The sequence below is a fragment of the Pocillopora damicornis genome, chromosome 7, assembly GCF_964200805.1.
Source record: "Pocillopora damicornis chromosome 7, jaPocDami1.2, whole genome shotgun sequence".
In the NCBI taxonomy this organism is placed as follows: domain Eukaryota; kingdom Metazoa; phylum Cnidaria; class Anthozoa; order Scleractinia; family Pocilloporidae; genus Pocillopora; species Pocillopora damicornis.
This window is the reverse complement of record NC_142676.1, coordinates 902,424-922,219: the sequence shown is the minus strand read 5'-3', so window position 1 is coordinate 922,219 and position 19,796 is coordinate 902,424. Positions and strand designations below refer to the sequence as shown.

The window sequence follows — 19,796 nt, the reverse complement described above, 5'->3', positions numbered from 1 at the left end:
TCAAATGACGGCATTGCTAGATAAAGTATTTACTTAAACATCAAAGTAACATTTGATAACTAGATGCGACATCACGCGGGATCACGCGAGATCACGATAACGATCTCACCCGAATCGTCAAAGGTTAAGGAACCGACCAAAGACCATACAGCTATGTTTTTTTTCGTAAGTTCGTTTTTGTCAAGACGGATTGTAAACGACTTACATTAACACAATGAAGGAAAAGAAATAGTTAAAAATTTGAATATTCCTTAACGTCACCTGTTCTCGGAATACAAACTCTTAAATATTTAAATTCATAGAGAGGTTTGGGAAAAAACCCACAGAATTTTTCACAGCTCAGTAAAAAAAAGGAAAATTGTATTGGTCGTCTTTAAAATTAGCTGGTTGATTTTGGCTGAACACATTTGCGAATCCTTGTGAGAGAAAGCCATTTAAGCGTTTGAAGAGAGCCAGCAAGGGGAGAAAATGAAAATAGATTGGCTCTTTTATGATTGATTGACTAACTCACTATCAGCAAGGGGCGGAGTATCCTGTCAAAGGCTACAGACTAATAAAAAAATGTCAATGAACAGAACACAGCATAACTAAATCCAATATCGTAACCAACAGTATTTTCATCATATTTTATAAGATAAAAGTCAGCGACTGAGGAAAAAAACGTGCATTTATTGCTTCACCGTCAATACGAAACAGCATGAGTTAAAATACCGAAAGACAAAACTTAAAACCACAGCAATAATTTCACAAACTGGGTTATTGAAAAGGCCATAACTCCTGTCAAATAACAAAAGAAAAACCGCCAGTACGGTGTATTTCTCCCAGCTGAGGTGTTTATTCGTTAATAAACTCGGTACACAGTCATGGTTCTTTATTTATACAACAAAACAACTCTAAAGAACAAAGGATAATGTAACTAAATATAAACTACGGATCTTAAGACAGCTTGGCCAGGATTTATATCAGCATATTTTTTTACTGTTAGAGAATGACAGAAAAACTGTCAACAAATTAACAAACGAGCTGCTCAAAGTACAACAAACACTAATGGAAAATTAAAGAAGATAAAGAGCGAGATAAGACGGTTGAAGAGGAACAACCGGTCACGACCGAAAGGAGGCTTCTTTTAATGTATAAAACACTTCAGAGGACGAAAAACTCAATGACTGCCGACACTGCGTGGATTCGCAACGAACGTTTTAATGTTCAGTTCATGTTAAAACTTAACAAAGACAAAAACTTTCTACGAAAAGGAACATAAACCAAATTTAAGAAAAGCCCAAAATTGGCTCCGCCCTTTGAAAAAAAGCGAGGTAGAGCATTGTTCTCTGAGTTAAAACTTTGCCCTGTTACATGTATAAAAGGTTTTCTCCAGAAAACTTGTCCATATAAAGTGCTTGAATCAACAACATTAATAATTTAAAGCAACTTCCGCTGTGAAAACTTAGTACTAGCAGTCCGACGAAAATAACATTCAAAACTTGGAAAACACGGAGAGCAAGAGGGAAGTTTATTCTAAAGATACTCCCTACAGTCGCAAAAATCTCACTACGCCTCGCAATTACAACCCAAAATGAGCGGTTTTCTCTCAGTCATATCAGTCATAGTTTCCGCTTCTGTACATCAACAGCTGATATACGAACGCGACTAATACCTTGTCATCTTTTGCCTTCGACCTTTACGAATCTCTTACAAAAGCGTAGTAGTAGTATTTCCGTACATCATTAGCAAAATGTCACATTTAAACATTTAAAAAATTAAATTCACACATTTTCCTTACAATTGTTTCTCATAAAAAGCCTAAAATTTCTCTAGCTTGAGCACTGCAGTATACCTCTAGCCCGATGTTGTCTTGTCGGCTTAAGAATGTTACGAGCGAGATGTAAGTTTAACTTACGATTGAGCGCGGAACAAGTTTTCATGAAAAGACGTATGAAAAAATATCAGATAATAGCTAATTCGATATCTTGGTCACAGACCAGTCATATCGAATAACAGACGCCAGACTGAGAAGAACGATATAAATATGCAAAATGCTAACCACACAATACAGCTATCACTGAGCCTACACATACACTCTTCAACACAATTTGAACGATGAGTGCAAGCATAGTTTCCCAGCAAACTGAGACAGCTTTGTTGAATATTTAAGTAATAAAATTTAAGGCAACTACTCTTCCCATTTTCTTGGCAAGTTTAGGGGAAAACACCCCAAGAGGAACATCAGCGTCTCTCAAGCAAAGAAAGATACGAATAAAGATAAGCAGGAGAGTGGACGCAACCAGTAAAAAGTATTCTTTATGTTTTGAAACCATGAATATGTATACCCTTACACGATAAAATAAAAAACCAAATAGATTTTAGTTGTTGCTTTTTTTATAATTCAACAAAGAAACCGAAAGAGATTTCATAAGTTTTAACATGGCCCTAAAAAAGCCAAACACGGTAAGACCAGCACTAATTAACAAAATGCACTTTTATCATTCACAATTAAAATTCAATGGAACAAAAATATCCCTAAGACGATTTTCAACTTTAAAACTTAAAAAAACTACATTGCCAACATTCAATTTGATTTAGAGCCCTGAGTATCAAGTTGATGTGTTTAGACTTCTGTGTTCGACTGAAAATGTTACAACTGACTAAATGTTTTCGCGTCCTTTTCCTTATTTGGATAAAATGGAAATGACAAGTTAATGTAAAATCGATGGTGAGATAAAAAAAAACCAAAACAAAATATTTGCGGCACCAAATCTGGCGGGATGGAGTAATTCATAAATTATGCTTGGTTCCTTTATTAGCAGAAGTGACGAGATAAAATCTCACTCGATATTTCCATTCAATTTGAGGAATTAGATTTAAAAATACCACGTGACGATTGATCCGTAACCTTTATTCCAAAGAGTAATTTGTCGAAACAGAACCTCACTGTTGTTTTCCGCGGCAATGTGGCAGACGTCTATAAGAGGATTAACTTTCAAAGACATACAATTTCAGGTTTATTGCATCCAAGTTATTTTACTTTGTGGTTGCAAAGCAATGACCGTAATTACTTTTTACCGCAAAGTTTATTAGTACATGAGGAAAAGCTTGCGATTTAGCCGAATTTCCTGCATGACAGCGAGCTAAACAGGTCCAACAAAAAGTAAAGAATACAATTCTTAAAGAATTGTTCATGATATTAAGGCAATTTGAAAATTTTTCAGAACTAGGGGGTTTAAAAAATTCACTTGACCAAGAAAAACAGTTTATTATTAATGGCCTGCGAGAAATTTCTTGCGTCAAATTAAAGCCTATTTACCTTCGAATTTACGTAAAAATTAACAGCTGTTTGTAAAGGAAATATGAGGGTACTTAACAAAATGTTGCGCCGAATATTACGAGTTTACTATTCAATATCAACTCAAGGCCTGCATACGGAACAAGTAAAAAGACTAACGACGGAAATACTGCTCAGTTTATCGAAAGAAAAAATGTATCGTTGCACTTTCCCGAAAATGACCAAATGTTTAGTTGACGAAGTTTTCAGATCTTATCTGCGAAAATTTCGTCATTTTGTAATTAAGCGCATCCCAAGAAGCCAATTACATGTTTTATCAAGTTTACGGGTACAGAAGACCACAGATATTGGTATAAATCATTTGACATTATGGACATTTTCTAAAACGTGTCTTGAGCAATGTTTCGCGAGAATTAGTCGCTCGGCCAAGAAAAAATGTTCTGGTAGACTGGGAACTATCCCGTTCTAGGTGTCCAGATTCCTCCGCCATTTTGAGAACGAGGCTGGTATAACGTCGTCAAAAATGTATACTCTGAGGATAATCAGTCAAATGCGGTTCATTTAAAATACGCTCTCAACATCAACAATGAGGAAATCGTTTTTTGAAATTCGTAATGTCTCCTCGACTTAAAAATATGATTGCGGTTTTGAGAAAAAAAGGAAGGATAGAGAACCCCATGACCCATTTGAACAGAATCTTCGACCTGTAAATGATTTTAGTACCGTTAGCAGCCCTCTTAAAACACTGCGACAACACTCTTTTCCTAGCGCATTTTTCAGCAATGTTTGATGTAAACTTCTGTTTCAATATCTTCCGTTCTCAACACGATCCTCATATTCCATATTTTAACGTCTTGTCAATTTAACAACCCTACCCGGTTTTATGAAATAGCAAAAACTTCTGTTAGCTCAGGCGCTTTTCACCAGTTTTTCCATCGAGTCAATCTTTCCGGCTCCTTTAACAAAAACTAATTACTGTCTGACGTTCCTACGTACACGTACTCTGAACTGCAATTGCGCCAATTTACCAAGGGACCATTGGATTGTTAAACTTGTCCACTTTCATCTTTTACCACTTTAGCCTCAGTTATAAGTTTTTTTCCCTACTTACGTATGATTGAAAAATCAAGCCTTAACAGAACTCCTCATATATGATAGGAAGTGTTCATGTATATTGTTTTTGTTGTTGTTGTTGTTATTTTGAAAGTACAACTTTTGTTTTGAGACAGAAAGCAAACGAAAGGAACGAAACACGAAGCGATTTTTCTGAGTTGCAGTGTCTCTTAATTGTCTTTAGACGAATTTACTCCGTATCATCTGAATTTCAGGACAGGAATTGCAAGCAGATCTCCAGCGCAATAAAATTTTAAAATTTTATATTTATTTCCCTCGAGGGTAACGACACAATTACACATCTTATTTACCTACCTATTCAGGACTTCAAAACCCCTTTTAAAGACGTGATTCTACATAACATCTATGTGTGAGTATGTGTATGACGGTAAATCACGGCGCGGCTGCGGTTCTAGTTGGTGAGAAAAGGATTTTCAGGTGCCACTGCTGGCAGTAGCGTTCTACGTTTCCTTTTCCTGATTGGAAAAGTGCCAGGCAGATATCATTTAGATGACATGTCTTCTCCAAGCCGAAACATTACGTGCAAAGCACGTTCTGCCAGAATTTGAACAAGATTGGTTTCCTGGTTCTAACGCATTAGGTTATAAGAAGCTACTTTTAATTTTGTATATAGAGCACGCGCAACCGTCGGTTAAGTACATTATTCGGTTTAGTACAAGTCGTTTCTATCTCACCGAACCAAAAAAGGGCGCAACACGAAAATAAAGTTTGCTTTTGGATTTAAACAAACTCGCAAGTTTATCGTGTCCCTAAAAGATTCTCAAAAAAACACACGGAACAAACAAACAACAGATATCAAATTCTAACGTTATTTCCTTATTCTAACTTTCAAGCCGAAAAAAACCCTTGAAATTTTATCCTTTGGGGAATCATTTCAAACAAGGCTGGATTGGTACTTAACTGTTCGATCCTGGCAGTTTCCTTTTGAAGAAAGCCCTATATTTGGTGTTAAACCAACGAACCCGGAACATCTTTGGGTATTTTTCCACTCGCTGTTCTTGCCTGTGATCGGTTCCAGTTAAAAGTGCAACTGGTTTCGATGTACCGAGCTGGGTTCTTTATACAAATATCAATCAAGCGTGAAAAGTTTCAATTAAAGTTTTCCTTTGTTTAGCGAATAATCGGTTACGCCTTTTTTCTATTTGCAAATTTTAGAGAGACATTCAAAATTGTCTTAAAATTCCTTCCCCACGTTATCATTTGGCCGTTTGTTAAGCGAATAAATGACTAGAGAAAATATTTTACTTTACTGTCAATAATGGTACATGTTCCAGAAAATGGCCCTTTTCGGAGTTACGACACTTAAATACCGAAGGTTAGGGAAACTTAATCAATCATTCAGGTGAAAATAAGTTTGACACTCCCGCGGATACCAATGAAGGTTCCATTGTAACACGAATGAACAAAAATCAAGGCTCACTGCACTAAAGAATATAAATTGTAATTTCAAATTCTGAGCGGTTTCCAATAAAAATGGTAGATTTTACAAACGCCGAAAGTTGAGTTTTTAGCTATGAAATTTGTATCGCTTGTGACAAATTGAAACCGAATGTGGCTGTCAAGTAACAATAGGCATAAAGAAGAGGGACTCGAGGAAGCTATTTGTGCTGATTTAGGGTAAATTACACTGTTTGGAATAAACTGAGTAGATAAAACGGTTGTAGGTAAGAAAAGAGCGTTCAAGAAATCACATGACATAAAACACAACAAGGGTTTTAACAACTTTATCCATAAGCGGCTGCCGATGTTGTAATAGGCGGCTGTACCCGGAAACGGGCTATAAAGGCGGAACCCAAACACGAGAGCCTGCTCACAAGCTAAAAAGACGGTAGTGCGAGATATAACAGGCGGCAGTAGACTGCCGGTAATCAGACAAGTCCAGAAACGACTCTAATAGAGAACGAACCTATTTGCAGGCAGTAGGAAGAAAAATCACGTTAACAATGGAGCGAAACGAATACGACTTCCCTCGAAAAGGTTTACGATGTGCGCTCTCTCAGAACTTCTCCCCCTATTGTAAGTATAACTAACCGAGAATATTACAAATAAGTAAGTACACGGGTATATAGTGTACATGGCTCTCAGAGGGCAACTTACTACAAAAAGAAAAAACTCTGTCGACTTTACCACCTATAAATTTAAAAATGCCACAATCATCGATGGCAAAAGCGCCTAACTGCATTCCGCCAAAAATACTGACACTAGTGTTGTCAAATGAAAAGAAAAGCTGTGTTATTTGTTATTCAAATTTGTGAAGACGGAGGTATTTTATCCGATTTGAACAACGTTTCCGAGAAGTTCCATTTTCGGTGAAACATTCATCTGGATTAGTCTACGGTAAGCCTAACCATTGAATTTAAGTTGTAGTTTCATATAATTTTCTATCCGCTTTCAAGCACATGTTTCGTAAGCCCACGCGGCACTTCACCTCACGCGTTCCCTTTCGAATAGGTAGCATAGAACACGTCAATTAGTACTTTCCATCAACACTAAAAAAAACACATATTTGGAAACATTTTCCTTTTTAAGCGGTGCAATGGCAATAAGTATTCTCAACACTAATATCAAGTTAGTTTTCATCAAACTCAGTTGATAATACCAAATTACCTAGTTTTTATCACGTTCCACGCTTAACACCTTATTAATTTATGTATGCAACATAGAAGTGAATCAGACTGACAGGGCTAGGTGGGCGCTTCATGGGAAAACTGAAATAACAAGAGATACTCTCCACGAGACTTTGCTTATGATGCCAAACTGTTAGTCACGAACCTACAGGAATGGTTTTGAGAAACGAGAAACTCAGAACTCTTTCGATTTCATGTGTTTCAGTGAGATTTTCACATACAACATTGCTCTCTCGTCGAGGTAGCTAATTACTTATCAAGGGTCTACATGTAAAGGAAAGAAAGATTATGAATTTCTGTTTCTAATAGCGGGTAAACCACAATGAACTATGGTACGATCAAGGTTGCTTCGCTTGGGGATGTATGCTACAAAAGAACTTCATTCATAATTCATGTCACGACTGTAGAGAACGCATGAAATCGAAAGTTATTGTAAAGATTTTAACGAAACAACACTAAGTAAAAAAAAAAAGAAAAAAGAAACATACTATAACTCCAGTTGTCACTTTGATGGCCTGAATCTATCATCTTTTCTTACATTGACAAAAACAAAATTGAACGCGCGTATTAACATTAAGCGCACAACATTGTGAGCAGAGGAGTTTCTTGCCCTACCCTCCCCACTCCCACTTCATATCAGAAAACAATGACCACATGTCTTATAGCCCTTACCGGGGCCTCTCTTCCGGGACATTTGAGCATGAAAATAAAATAAAGAGGCTGGGAAGATGCTGTCTTCTACTCTTATGCTCTTTTATTCAAAGAATAAAGTAAGGCTTACTCTTTCCTTGTGAAAGAGAGCAAAGCACAGGCAAGCTTTTTTACTCTGAGTACATTGGTAATGATTTCATATTGACATATAATGACTACTAATCTTTCATCACTCTTTCCTTGAGAAAGAGAGCATAGCACAGGCAAGCTTTTTGACTCTGAACCTGTTGGTAATGAGTTTACATTTACATGTATTCAATACTGATCAGGGGGAGTGTTTTATAGTTTAAGACCTTTTGATTCCACCACAATAGTTATTTGGGAGGAGATTCATTTACCATTAATATTGCTATCCTATTTAGCTAGCATTTTGTGGGACACTTAACTAGTATCTCAAGCCTTTTGCCACTTTGCTGCTCAATGTGTAGTACACAGAAAACCACTGACTTAAAGCTGGCTACCATAATTACAAGTAATTAACCATCCAACACAAACCTCTGGAGACAACCAATAACTGCTTCCAACGCAAATGGGAAACTCTTGATTTAGCCATCTAACTTGGCCTCTGAAAGGGCAAATATGATCAGTCAATACATAAATTATAACAGCAAATCATTATCTAGTTTACAAGTTGGTCTAAAATTTTTAATAGAATACAATAGTTAGGAGCCAATAAATGAAACAGCACAAACATTTATGCATTGGAAGGAACTGTGCTTTGTGCAAGACTGTATCTACATTCCTCAATTACCAAAAAAAAGATTAAAACCTGAGCTACAGTTTAAAACTTAAATTATTAAAATGAAGATCACCATGCAATAGATGCAACCTTCTTATCATCTTGAACTAAAAGCCCTTTTCTTTGACAGACATTTTTAAGTCATTTACAATCGGTTCACTTACACTTCCCATCTATCTTGAATCATATTTATTTTTCCTAACAAATTAAGTTGGTGGGGCTGCTAAAGTATTTGATACAGTTATTGTCCTCACATGCAATCAAACACTTTCGAAGGATAGAGTCGAAAAACACCAAGCATGTCACAGGACATTTACAGACTCATGCAGGGAAACCATAGTAACAATAATAGTAAAATGAAGGAGTTCTGGAAACAAATTGAATGAGTAGAAAATATTTTTGCTATGTTTAAGTTGTAGAAAGAACAGCTCAACTCAGAATTATGCCTGTACTTTGTCCAGTATAAGAGCAAAACCCCACAGTTTTATCATGGAACACTTGCTTAAATTATTCTGAAAGAAGTATTTGGATTACAAAGACACAGATAATGCAGATTGCATGTTGTTCTCATACAGTGTATGTGTGCTGAGCAGTCTTCTCAGAAAATTGTCTAGGTTTCAAATACACATAAGCCATGAATGGAAGGCACGACAGTCATTGGCTTTTCAAAAGACATTCTTTTAACTTTCATCATAGTAGTTTCTTACAAGCTTTGCTAGCTATGAATTCAGCTGCTGACGTGTGCATAAGTTTAACATCTCAGTAAAAGTGAAATTTGAAACCTTAAATAACTAAACCACAACACATTTCCACTGTACAACCAAGAACCATAGAAAAAAATAGAATAAAGCATCCACACGCCAGGAATCAACAACACGCAGACGAGCAAAATTCGGACATGCAGGCTTACATAAGTTTCAAAATGGTAGAACAAGCACGAATCACTTGTTGAAAAACTAGGACAGCATCCTTCCGTGTAGATGCTTACAACTCATCGATGGTGAAACAGACTTCCCAAGTCAATGTACCTACTTAATCCATACTTGTTCCAAGGACGCTTTAACTAGATGTTAGATCTTACCCACAGCTGCAAGGAAGAAGTTAAGGTAACCAGCTGTGCAAAATCATCGACACAACATCGCTGGGCGTCTAAAGGAGTTTTGTAACTCTACTCATCATTTCCTCAGGTTACTCCACGATTGAAGGTTTTGGTACAGAATTGCAGAGAGTGGGGTTCTGACGAGAGAATGGTTTTTAGAAAGAGCGCGAACATGACAAACATGGCCAACATGTGAACTTACAATAACTGCCCGATCTCACGAGGAGTCTGGAGCCGAATGCAGACATTAGTTGCGAAAGTAACGCATTTCATAATTTCAAGCACTAACAAGAATGTTGGCTATTGACAACTTTAGATGTCGCCGATGCAGGACGTTTTTATTTTATTTTTCCAAAAGACAGAAGTAAGCTCTTCGAAACCATGGGACACACACACCCACATACCCACAAGAAAAACTTTGTACTTGGAGACGATTTGTAAAATGTCGGTTATGCGATTGATAGCTTTTTTTCTGAGGAAGAATATATAAATTTCGATGAAAGTTGAATTTTCCTTGGAATCCTATTTTATGTTAGTTTCATAGTAAAGAGTCGTCATTCATGGGATATGATATGAGATCGATGATTTTCTATTGTTTTGATACTGCGGCCGTCACGCAAACCGACAGTAATGTAATTTATATAATTAATTTTTTCCCCTCCTCTTCATCCAAGGGGATGTAGCTCAGTGGTAGAGCGCGCGCTTTGCATGCGCGAGGTCCGGGGTTCGAAACCCCGCATCTCCACTTTTCGTTCTTCTTTATTTCCAGGTGAGTTGAGTTTTAATTTTTTTTCGTTGCTTATCTTCTTTTTTCATTTTTTTTCTTTTCTATTTTCAACCCAAATGAAATCGGTAGCCTGGATGAATTTAAGTTCGATTATGACCTTCGTCTACAGGGTTAGTAATACAAATGAAAAAATTACGCGCATCAGATTGGCTGAAAACGAGTGCCTTCTCGTGTATTAAGAGTGCAAATTGTAAAAAGCGCGCGCACGCTTTCAAAATTTCGTCTCTCTCGACTGTCTTTGATGTTTTTTCGCGTATTTTATTACCAAGTAAGAACATAACTTCTCTGCCAATTTGATGCGGTAAGCACTTGTTAGACTCCTTAGTTGTTTAAAGACTAAAATTGCACTTGCCCTACAGGCTCGTGCAATTTTGTTGTCCTCGAAAAATCTACTCGTGCATATTAACACCAAATTGCAATCGAAATCATGTTATTGCCTTGACAAATCGTCTGGTACAGGAAAATTTCCTATTAGACCAAAAAGTTAACACACTTTGATAAGGATGCCTTGTCATCAATGACATTTCTTGGCGACACAAACTGACATGATAGATGAGTCTTATTTATGCTATGTACTTGAACTGAAAATAAAAAATGCATAACTTTTTTAAAAGACTCAGCCGAGTGCGTATAAAGTCTTCCAATTTCTGTCATGTTTCCCTCCCTCGCGCAAAGTCGGCTCTGTGTTAAGAGAAAATCACAGATATTTGATGAATTCGATAACCTTTCGATCACTTCGTTATGGCATTATTATCGTGTTTTATCATAAAAATCAACCGAATGCATAATGATGTAGTGTTTCACACAAATGAAACAGTTATTAAAAGGCCCGCTTCAAGAGGGTAGCAGTTAAAATAATTACTTCTCAAAGACTTTTCATTTCGCATAAGATACATCGCTCACTCAGGCAACGTATCCGATTAATGTACGCAAAAGGATGTCCTAGGAAGCATGTCACACTTTATAACAGTCATTTCAATATTCAAGGCGGCCAGGCCTATCTCAAAGAGCACTTTGAATGAAAAATAGAGTATTTTCTTTACTTTAGTGTAGGAACATGAATTATTCTGCTTAAATTATCAAAGAAAAAATTTGATTTATCATTGTGGGTCGACTACTTAAATGTTCGAAATTGTATAACCACGGATGGATGTTAATTTTTTCGATTGTCTTTGAGAGGAGAACAATATTACACTGATTAATCATGCAGCTCTTTCTCCGAAAAAAAAACTGACCGTCAGGCTACAATGCTACAAACGTTAATAGAAGAAATTACCTCAGCAAATGAATTACAAATGCATCACCTCGTAAACCGCTGCTGTAATTCCTTTGAAAAAGCTGTCAACGGTGCGCAATTTGATGTTCAAAAAAACGATGTGCAATTTATACGTCGCCGCACCATGGGTATTCCCGTTTTTCATCACCAAAAATTGTAGTCTTGCAACATTTAGCAGTATCTGAATTGCAGAAAAGATGAATCCAAAACCAACTAACACCCATTACTTGAAGTTAATTGAATGCACAACTCCGTAATAGTCCGGGTTGTCAAGGGTACAGGTCTGGCGAAGAAAAATGTTTTGTTTAGTTTACTGGTGTGAATTGTTTTAAGAATAAGTAGGTGAATTTTTAATGTAAGTGTTTCAGTCATACTGCGTAAATTGCGAAGGGGTTCTGTAGTCTCCTGTGGCTAAGTGCTGTAGGCCATACAATTCATGAAAACTCCACCTCGGATAGTTATCGAGAATAACGGAGTCTATACTGCCTCAGTTAGAAATACGATTTTTCATGTTACGGGTAGAGCGCATTTCGATTGAGTGTCGTAAAACTGAAACCCGCAAAGTAATAACAACAGCCAGATAAAAGACGGAAAAAAACCTTTAGAGCCAACAAGAACCTAAGGTGAAAACAAGCAAAATTCCCCAAGCGCGGGAAAACGCGGCTGACCATGTAGCGGTTGGTTTTTAGTTTTTAATCTGATTGGTTGACAAAGTAGCACACGTTTTCGGGACCAATCACGTAACGACTTAGACAAAACCGCCACCAACAGAGCATAAATTAGCATGTAATATGATCAAAATATATCCAACATTCTAATCTGTTTTTGTAGAATTCCTTAACGCTCTATCGCCAATGCTACAATTTAATTGGCTATGTCACTCTTGATAGAAAACTAGTAGACGGAGTAGACAGATGTTGTGAGGTGGTTAAGTAAATATAAAACATGAGCCTGTCTTGTTGGTAAGTTTTAAACGACTAGATAGATTTAAACCAAAATAACTGGATTCTTTGTACTCGATCTTTGCGCGTAATGATGAAATCAAGCGTCGCCCTCATTAGCTATCACGTGACAGAAATCTCTAGCTTACAATTTAATCTAATTAACCTAGTTATACAACCAGAATATGATTTAAATGATTAACTCGAGCTTTTTTAAAATGTGATTCTTGAGTTTGCTCGAAAGTCACAGTCTATATAAACATATCACTTTAGCACATATCATCCTAGTGAAACTGTTAGACATCACGTACGAATTAGCTGGTATATTTTGGTAATTAAATAAACACAAGAGAGAATGCATAAAAATTAAAAAAATTGTATTTATTGTAATTTGTGGACTGTTTACATACATAATGTACAGATTATAAATTTTTTGCGCACCAGCTTATATAAATAGTTTGTAGAGGATTGGTAACCATTCATAAGGTCGCCACAGTCAAAAATAAATAATATAAAAGCTAGCTGATAAAATACATTTATTTTTGCCATAAGTCTCAAAATACCTCATATTTTATGCAAACAATTATATTAAAAAAAACTTTCCAAGGAATGAAAGTCTGGTACTAAAAAGGAAAATTCTTGGACTTAACATAACTAATGATATACGGGATAATAAAAGCACTCGCAAGCTTATTAAAAAATATTTTTGACCACTTGTCGTTGGTCTTCGTCGCCACTTTTAATAACTGCTTACATAGAGTATTACCCTTAATAATATGATATTCATGAGGCATTTATATAGTTTAGGACGCAAAATGTATTGCTTTGAAATGAAATCCAGAGCTAAAAAATGGGATGCAAATAACCTTTTCAAAATGTTCGTGTAACTTCCTTAATCTTACGATTCGTCTTTGCAACACGTACTGTCCGTAAATATGAACTACTCTGAACAATACATAGTATCGTGAGTTATTTGAAAAGACACTGAAAAAATGCGTTTTCTGATAAATTAGGAGAAGGTGAGGAGAATTTTCCTCCCTTCAAATAAATAGTACATAAATATATAAATACAAATGGTACTTAAAAATTCAAATTTATAATTCATACTTTAACATATTCCTTATCTTACAATTAAAACATTTACTCTCTTGGAAAGTATTCACCTTTTCTTCTTACTTGATAAATCTAGGTGTATTAAATAACCTTTTTCAAATCTGTTGTTATAAATACTTTTTTATAAGTAGACCTAGCTTAAATAAGTTACATTTTCACAGCGATACTTTTTTAAGGAATTGAACTGAGTGAAAAATACGTCACAAACCGTGCTGCCTTTTGGGAGAATGTCGTGTTGTGCGGTTGTTTCACTTTGCCACTTCGTTTAAAACCAAGATACCAGGTTGAGTTTTTGATCGATTGAAATGTTCTGTATCCGGAGAATGTGTCCTCTGTGAATAAGCACTGGGTAAAAATATTTCCGTGCACCTGCAGAAAACAAATGAACAGGAATAGCAAAAATTAGTCAGAAATCGAGAAAAATTTGTGGAAAGAATCCATGTAAGGGCTTTAAATAAGCCCTCACCAGATTTCCTCACTCGCTCTCTTGTCCGCTCTGTGATTGGTCAAATTCTCAACCGATCAAATACAAATCAAAAACCAACAGCTACTGGGTCACTCATTTTTTTCCAGCGCGTAAGCCACGCAATTTTCGTTTTTTTTTTCAGATCCAGTTGATTCCCTGTAATGTTAACTCCTGAACTTAATAACTATCCATGAATTATTTTGTTTTGGAGTGACACTCAATCCAAACGCACTTTAGATATTCGTGTTACAAGGTGTGAAAAAAATAAGAAAATGAAAAGGAAAGAAAACTTACTTCTACTGTAAGGTCTCCGGCGTCGTTGACACAGAGATAGGAATTTTCTGTCACGGATCGTATTCTTACGTATACAGAACCGTTGTAACGTTTCGATTCCAACTCTAGCTTGGCTAAGACGGAAAAAAAAACAAAATCAAAATCCTGACTTAACCTTTAAAAAAGATACATGATCAACTTAGTTTATTAAACCAAATTATCCTATAATCCAGTAAATGTTGGTTGACCTGTGGCGAATCGACAAAAACGATTTTCACATTGTATGATACAAAACAGTTGTTATATTTTGCGAGGCAGATTTGAGGTTCTTTCTGGGCGTATATGAATCACGGATGAGCTTTAATCTGTTTTAAAATAATCTACCATTACTAAAACTTCCTGAGCCGACGGAAGTAGGTACACAAAGAATAAAACGGCACAAATTAGCTCCGACGTGAGGAAAGCGCCCCAGCAACGCTAAGCTAAGAATGTCTCAAACATTCCCGAACCCTTGCTAACATCTTTCTGCGGCATCAAGATCTCCCCCTGAAAGGATGTAAATATTGTGTGTGTGTGTGAAAGGGTGTTCTAAAATTTCCCCTCCCACGTTTGTGCCCAAAAATTCTTTAGATTCCAAACATGTTGGACCGTTGTAAACAACAACACGAACGAGGCTTTCATCTGTCTTTTAAAGGTGCAGACATTTATTCAGCCATTAAGGTGCTGAAAACACCCACAAGTGCTCAGAGTTGATAACCTTTAATGCTGTTAATTCAATCAACAGCGCGATAAGGAAACTGGACAAAAAGAGAGACCGAAAATCGCGAAGGGGCAAAATTAAGTTATAAAATTTGATACTTTCTTTATTTTGACGATTATTCTTGTGTTTGTATATTGATAATCTTGTTTATAAACAGTATTTGTAAAAACTGATTTGAGCAGGTTGAGGTATTTTCGAATGTGCTACCCAAATAATCCAAAAGTGAAAACAAAAATTATTCTTTGAACGAAAAAAATTGTCCCGCACAAGGATATAACTCTTCTAAGTGAGAGAGCTGTCATATTCCACAATAACGACTTATATGGATAAATCAATTTTCTTTGGTTTAGTTTTCGGCCAAACTTGCCGCCGTTAATTCATTCTTTTCATTTGCACATTTGTCGGCAAAATTCATTCACACAGGACAGATGTACGCGCCGCTTTTGGCGGGAAAAAAAAAACCTATTGATCTTTGCGGCAGGTCAGAAAAACCGCCACTTGAGCTCTTGTTGCTCTGTCTCTTTAATACGGATTTAATGGCAATATTAGAAAGCTTAACTGTCTCCCTGAGGTCCACTTGATTTCGCAACGCTCAGGTGCTTGCCAAATGCAGCGGTTCCAGACGAATTTTAACGCATAATCTTTTATGGCTGAATGCGTTTTTGTATCAATTTTTGCTCAGCAGCCGCAACAAGTGCTAGATTTGTAAGCCATTCAAAGAGCAACTTTTATCGGCCTCTTGCTTTGAAGTTACGCCGAGTACAACGGTATTTTGTCATACGAAAGAATATTGAAACTTTTGAAAACAAAACAAAGCAATCTTTACAACAATAAATCTCAATGATAATCCGATTGCAAAGTTTAATTGGACCGACTAACTGTGGTGGTTAAATAAAGTTCGTGTTGTGGGCCTTAAAGTACACTTATCAAAACCGCTTGGGTGGTCTAATCTCACTCAGAGAGGGTAGTTTATGATATAAAATGCCTGATATGATATTTTTAGATTCAACTCAAACATGAAAGCGATTTATTTACAGTTTGCGATCCAATATACAAGCTTACCACTTTCGTCTGTTTTGACTCCATTACCGTCCACCGAAGTTCCTCTGACTCTTATCAAGCTCCTTGAATTCCTGGACATTATCCAGACAGAACGGGCTACTGATATACCTGACTCAGAATTCTGAAACAAAAAGCACGTAGATTAGCTCGATATGGAGCTAGCAATGTCTACTGTTACATAATAACTGTTTATTTTTCATTGTTGTTGATGAATTGCCCAGACAATACAAATCAAAACTGCAAAATTAGCCTCCGCGACGTTTGGATGGCTCCATGAACGCATCACGAATTGTTTTTTTCTGATGGGAAAGGAAGTATTTCTAATTCCTTCCATTTATAATATCTTAGGTCTATTTTGATGTTAGGGGCAAGTACAAGGATATTTTTCTACGAGTCTGAGAGGTAAAGATTAGCTTCGAGCAGAAGTTTATTTGCGTGACCACGTGTATTGGGTAAAACCCCTGTCAAGAGTCCAACTGACGTAATTTTTGAAAAACAAATTTAGCTCTTTGAAAACTCCCCTAAGCTACATAATTGTATTTTGTACTTACCGAGAGAGCTTTTAGCAGCGGAGACGCCAAACCTCTGTGAAGAAAAATTAGTAAGAAAACGAACAATTTAATACGTTTAAGATACAGTAATAGCGAATAATCAGGAAATCACAGAGATGAGTTATAAAACAAATAATAGACATCGTAAAAAAGATTTGTTCATCACAACAAACGGTAAAGCCACGTGGACCGTTAAATTGTCAAAACTAAAACTTGGAATCTTTTTTCAAACTTCCAGTACTCACTTTGTGAAAATAAGCACGGCCAGGGTTGACCAGAATAGAACTGCTGTGTTGTGTTTCATGGTTCTTCGTTCTCTGAAGTGGATATTCGTTATGTTGTCGATGGAGTTTACACGGCCGACAAAATCGATGTCTGCTTTACAGTGACTTTTGATCTGTTCTGCTACTTATGGTTGAATGATTCTGTTCATTAAAAACTCGCTATTATATAAACCTGAAAACCGCAGACATTTACTCCGGAATCACTCCACCCAAACTGACAAAAACGTTGTTTCCTACGACGAAGCGGAAAAAACCCCGTTGAAAATCGTTCTCACGTTGGCATAATGACCTGTCTTGTCAGCAAAGTGCGGGCTTGTCTCAATTTGTTTTAGCGTTGCTCGACGGAAATGTCTTCTCGCGAATCGTGAAAGAAAGATCGATTGCGATGAACAATGAATGTTGACGTTGTCAGCAGTTAGCGAATCATGTACTACATTTTAAGCATAATTTGTTGCTTTACTGGTTGGTCTGTTTATTTTGACGACACATATTGTTCAGCTGTTTTCAATTCTGTACGTTTCCGCAATTTTTTCATGAATCAGCGGGGAGAGGACTAATGGTGATGTCATAAGTAAATTTATACCCTCAAATAAAAGCAAGAGATCGAGGAACTTTAAAACCCGTTGCGGACTAAGCGATGTTATGTGGGATGTCGGAAGTGATGAGAAATACGAGTAAATTCTATTCCTTTATCATAAGGTGATCCCCGACTTTCCGGCAACTGGCAAAATCATTTAGGCAGGATCAAAACATTCCCTAAATTTCAAGAAAGAGAAATTTACTGAGAAGGAAACGACGTCAAAATGTGTCGTATATTGGTACATTGGTATATTTTGGTTAATTCGCGTCATTGGGGTGACGATCGTCTGAAAGGAACTCTCTAACAGGATGGTTCTTAGAACTGTGTCACGCAATTTATTAAGTGTCATCAAAGAAAAATCTAACATGGAAGGAAACGATTGTAAATGGTTTTTAAGCTACTAAAGTTCTCCGAAACCACAGTTTTTCATAAAACATTCGAGCAGAGCAGAAGTTACTTTTCTGATTAGTAATTTCATACAAATTTTGGGATATCAGTTGTCTCCGTGACTAACTGTAGAATATTCACTTCAGCTCTGCGTTGATGTCGTTTGATATTTTTAAGAATAAACTGGATTTCGTTGAGTGCTGGTAAAAAAATACATTTTTTATTGCATCTTTTAACTGTAGAATTGGGCAATCTTGCTACTGACTGACAACGAGTTCTTGGGCCGGGACATTTCCACAAGTCGGGAAAATCCTGAATTTCACTTATTTGTATTTTCAGTTAACGGCGTGTTTAGCTACTTCTTCAAGATACAAATACTGTGGCGGAAACAAGCCAAGGATAAAAATATTAAAAACGTACTTTAATTGATATTCAGATGAATTAAATCCTTTGTGGAGGCGTGATAAGGAAACTATCTGTGTTTTACGTTAAAATAAGTCAGCGCGGGCGTTTGAAGGGACAAGTATGCTCTAAAGTTGATGTATTGGACCTGTCACGCAAACCACTAAATTGCATGGGCAACGGAGTGCAACGGTGAAGGTTACTGTCAAACGGTTCCCTGTTATGTTTGTGAAGCAATCAATTCAAGTGCATAGATAAGATTCAGGGTTAATAATGATTCAAATACAACGGAAGTTAAGCGACATTAAGGGCGAAAACGCATGATTCCCAATGAAGGGCAGAAGTGAAGTCGTAAATCCGGCCGATTTGTAAATACGACTTATGGAGGGTCACTAAGTGAAGTTTGAATCACGTACGTGAAAAATGCCAAAGCCATTTCCTCACGTTAGGATGGAAAATTCGTCTCAAATTTCAGTTTGTTTTATTTTATCCTAATTTGTTTAAATCACTGATATAATTGTATTTATTAAATTTATGGCCCAAATATAAGTTATTCGGTCAGGCTCTTGTTTCCATTTTTAGTGGGAAAAAACCTTTCCGGTATTTTTATCTTAGCTACATCTTACAGAGTTCCTTGTCTTTTTCAGCAGTGAATTGCTGAGAGCTGTATTTCAGGTCAACGCTTAATACTTCCGTTTTATGAAAGTTCAATTCTTTTCTTTAGAGCGCTTGAAGACAGACAAACTGTGCTATCACCACCTTACAACATCAGTGAATTACGCCTTTTATAGGAATAGTTTCATTCTGAACACCGAATAAGGACTTCATAACATCATAACTAAAGAAGGTGCAAGAACAAATTTTCGCCGAAATTGAACGTTTTCCAAATTCATGTGGCGTTGTGTAAGTGCAGCTGGGTTCCAGATTGCTGTCACATTTTTTCCTTCGCAAAGCGAGATCACATTTGCCTAAAAAAAAAACTGTGCATGCTACGCTTTAAAAGAAGAAAAGGTAATGTTCACAGGGAATGTAGCCGAACTTATACTAAAGTTGGAAACTTTTCTTCGTATGCAAATCTTTTCGTGGAGGATGATAGCTTGTACAATGAAAGCTCAATTGGCCAAGAACGAAGAGTGACTTGATAGGAAGGCGTTGTTGAACGTATCAGTGGTAAAGTGAGAGAGGAGAAAATGAAAAGATTGTCAAAAGAAGAAATATCACAACCCTCTGCTGCTAATTTGCAGTTGATATTTCTAGAATTGTAGAGAAAACCATTAAAATTAGACCCGTTTACAATGCTAAATTACCTCTGCCCCAACCTTCA

At 36.6% G+C, this 19,796-nt stretch overlaps 2 protein-coding genes and 1 non-coding gene across 4 annotated transcripts in view; 1 reads left to right on the top strand and 2 right to left on the bottom strand.

Moving 5' to 3' along the window:
* Positions 1–9,691, bottom strand: part of LOC113681407 (sodium channel protein 1 brain) — a 37,068-nt gene extending 27,377 nt beyond the window's left edge. The window contains exons 1-2 of one of the 2 annotated variants that reach the window (XM_027198494.2): positions 9,573–9,691; positions 8,248–8,317 (exon numbers count right to left, since the gene is read on the bottom strand). In XM_027198494.2, coding sequence (XP_027054295.2) covers positions 8,248–8,305 — 58 coding nt within the window. In that variant the 5' untranslated portion in view covers positions 8,306–8,317; positions 9,573–9,691. Of the gene's footprint in view, positions 1–5,315; positions 5,426–8,247; positions 8,318–9,572 lie in introns of those variants that run through there. The other variant, XM_089211742.1, reaches the window with a different exon arrangement.
* Positions 9,692–10,263: 572 nt separating this feature from the next.
* On the top strand, positions 10,264–10,335 carry Trnaa-ugc (transfer RNA alanine (anticodon UGC)). Its single transcript has one exon. It is a non-coding gene; the product is annotated as a tRNA-Ala (tRNA).
* A 2,619-nt stretch (positions 10,336–12,954) lies between these two features.
* Positions 12,955–17,513, bottom strand: LOC113681432 (fibroblast growth factor 2). The gene is made up of 5 exons (XM_027198523.2): positions 17,065–17,513; positions 16,820–16,853; positions 16,269–16,389; positions 14,468–14,580; positions 12,955–14,076 (listed from the first exon to the last, which is right to left on the bottom strand). The coding sequence occupies exons 1-5, from the start codon at positions 17,121–17,123 to the stop codon at positions 13,879–13,881; spliced, it is 525 nt and encodes a 174-aa protein (XP_027054324.2). The 5' UTR covers positions 17,124–17,513; the 3' UTR covers positions 12,955–13,878.
* Positions 17,514–19,796: the final 2,283 nt, after the last annotated feature.

Bases quoted from the DNA above. Each gene is read 5' to 3' on its own strand.
- LOC113681432 (XM_027198523.2), bottom strand. From the start codon at position 17,123: ATGAAACACAACACAGCAGTTCTATTCTGGTCAACCCTGGCCGTGCTT. The intron at 14,581-16,268 runs GTAAGCTTGTAT...TTTCCGTCTTAG, and splicing joins AGTCAAAACAGACGAAAGTG to CCAAGCTAGAGTTGGAATCG. The intron at 14,077-14,467 runs GTAAGTTTTCTT...TGTTTTCTGCAG, and splicing joins CCGGAGACCTTACAGTAGAA to GTGCACGGAAATATTTTTAC.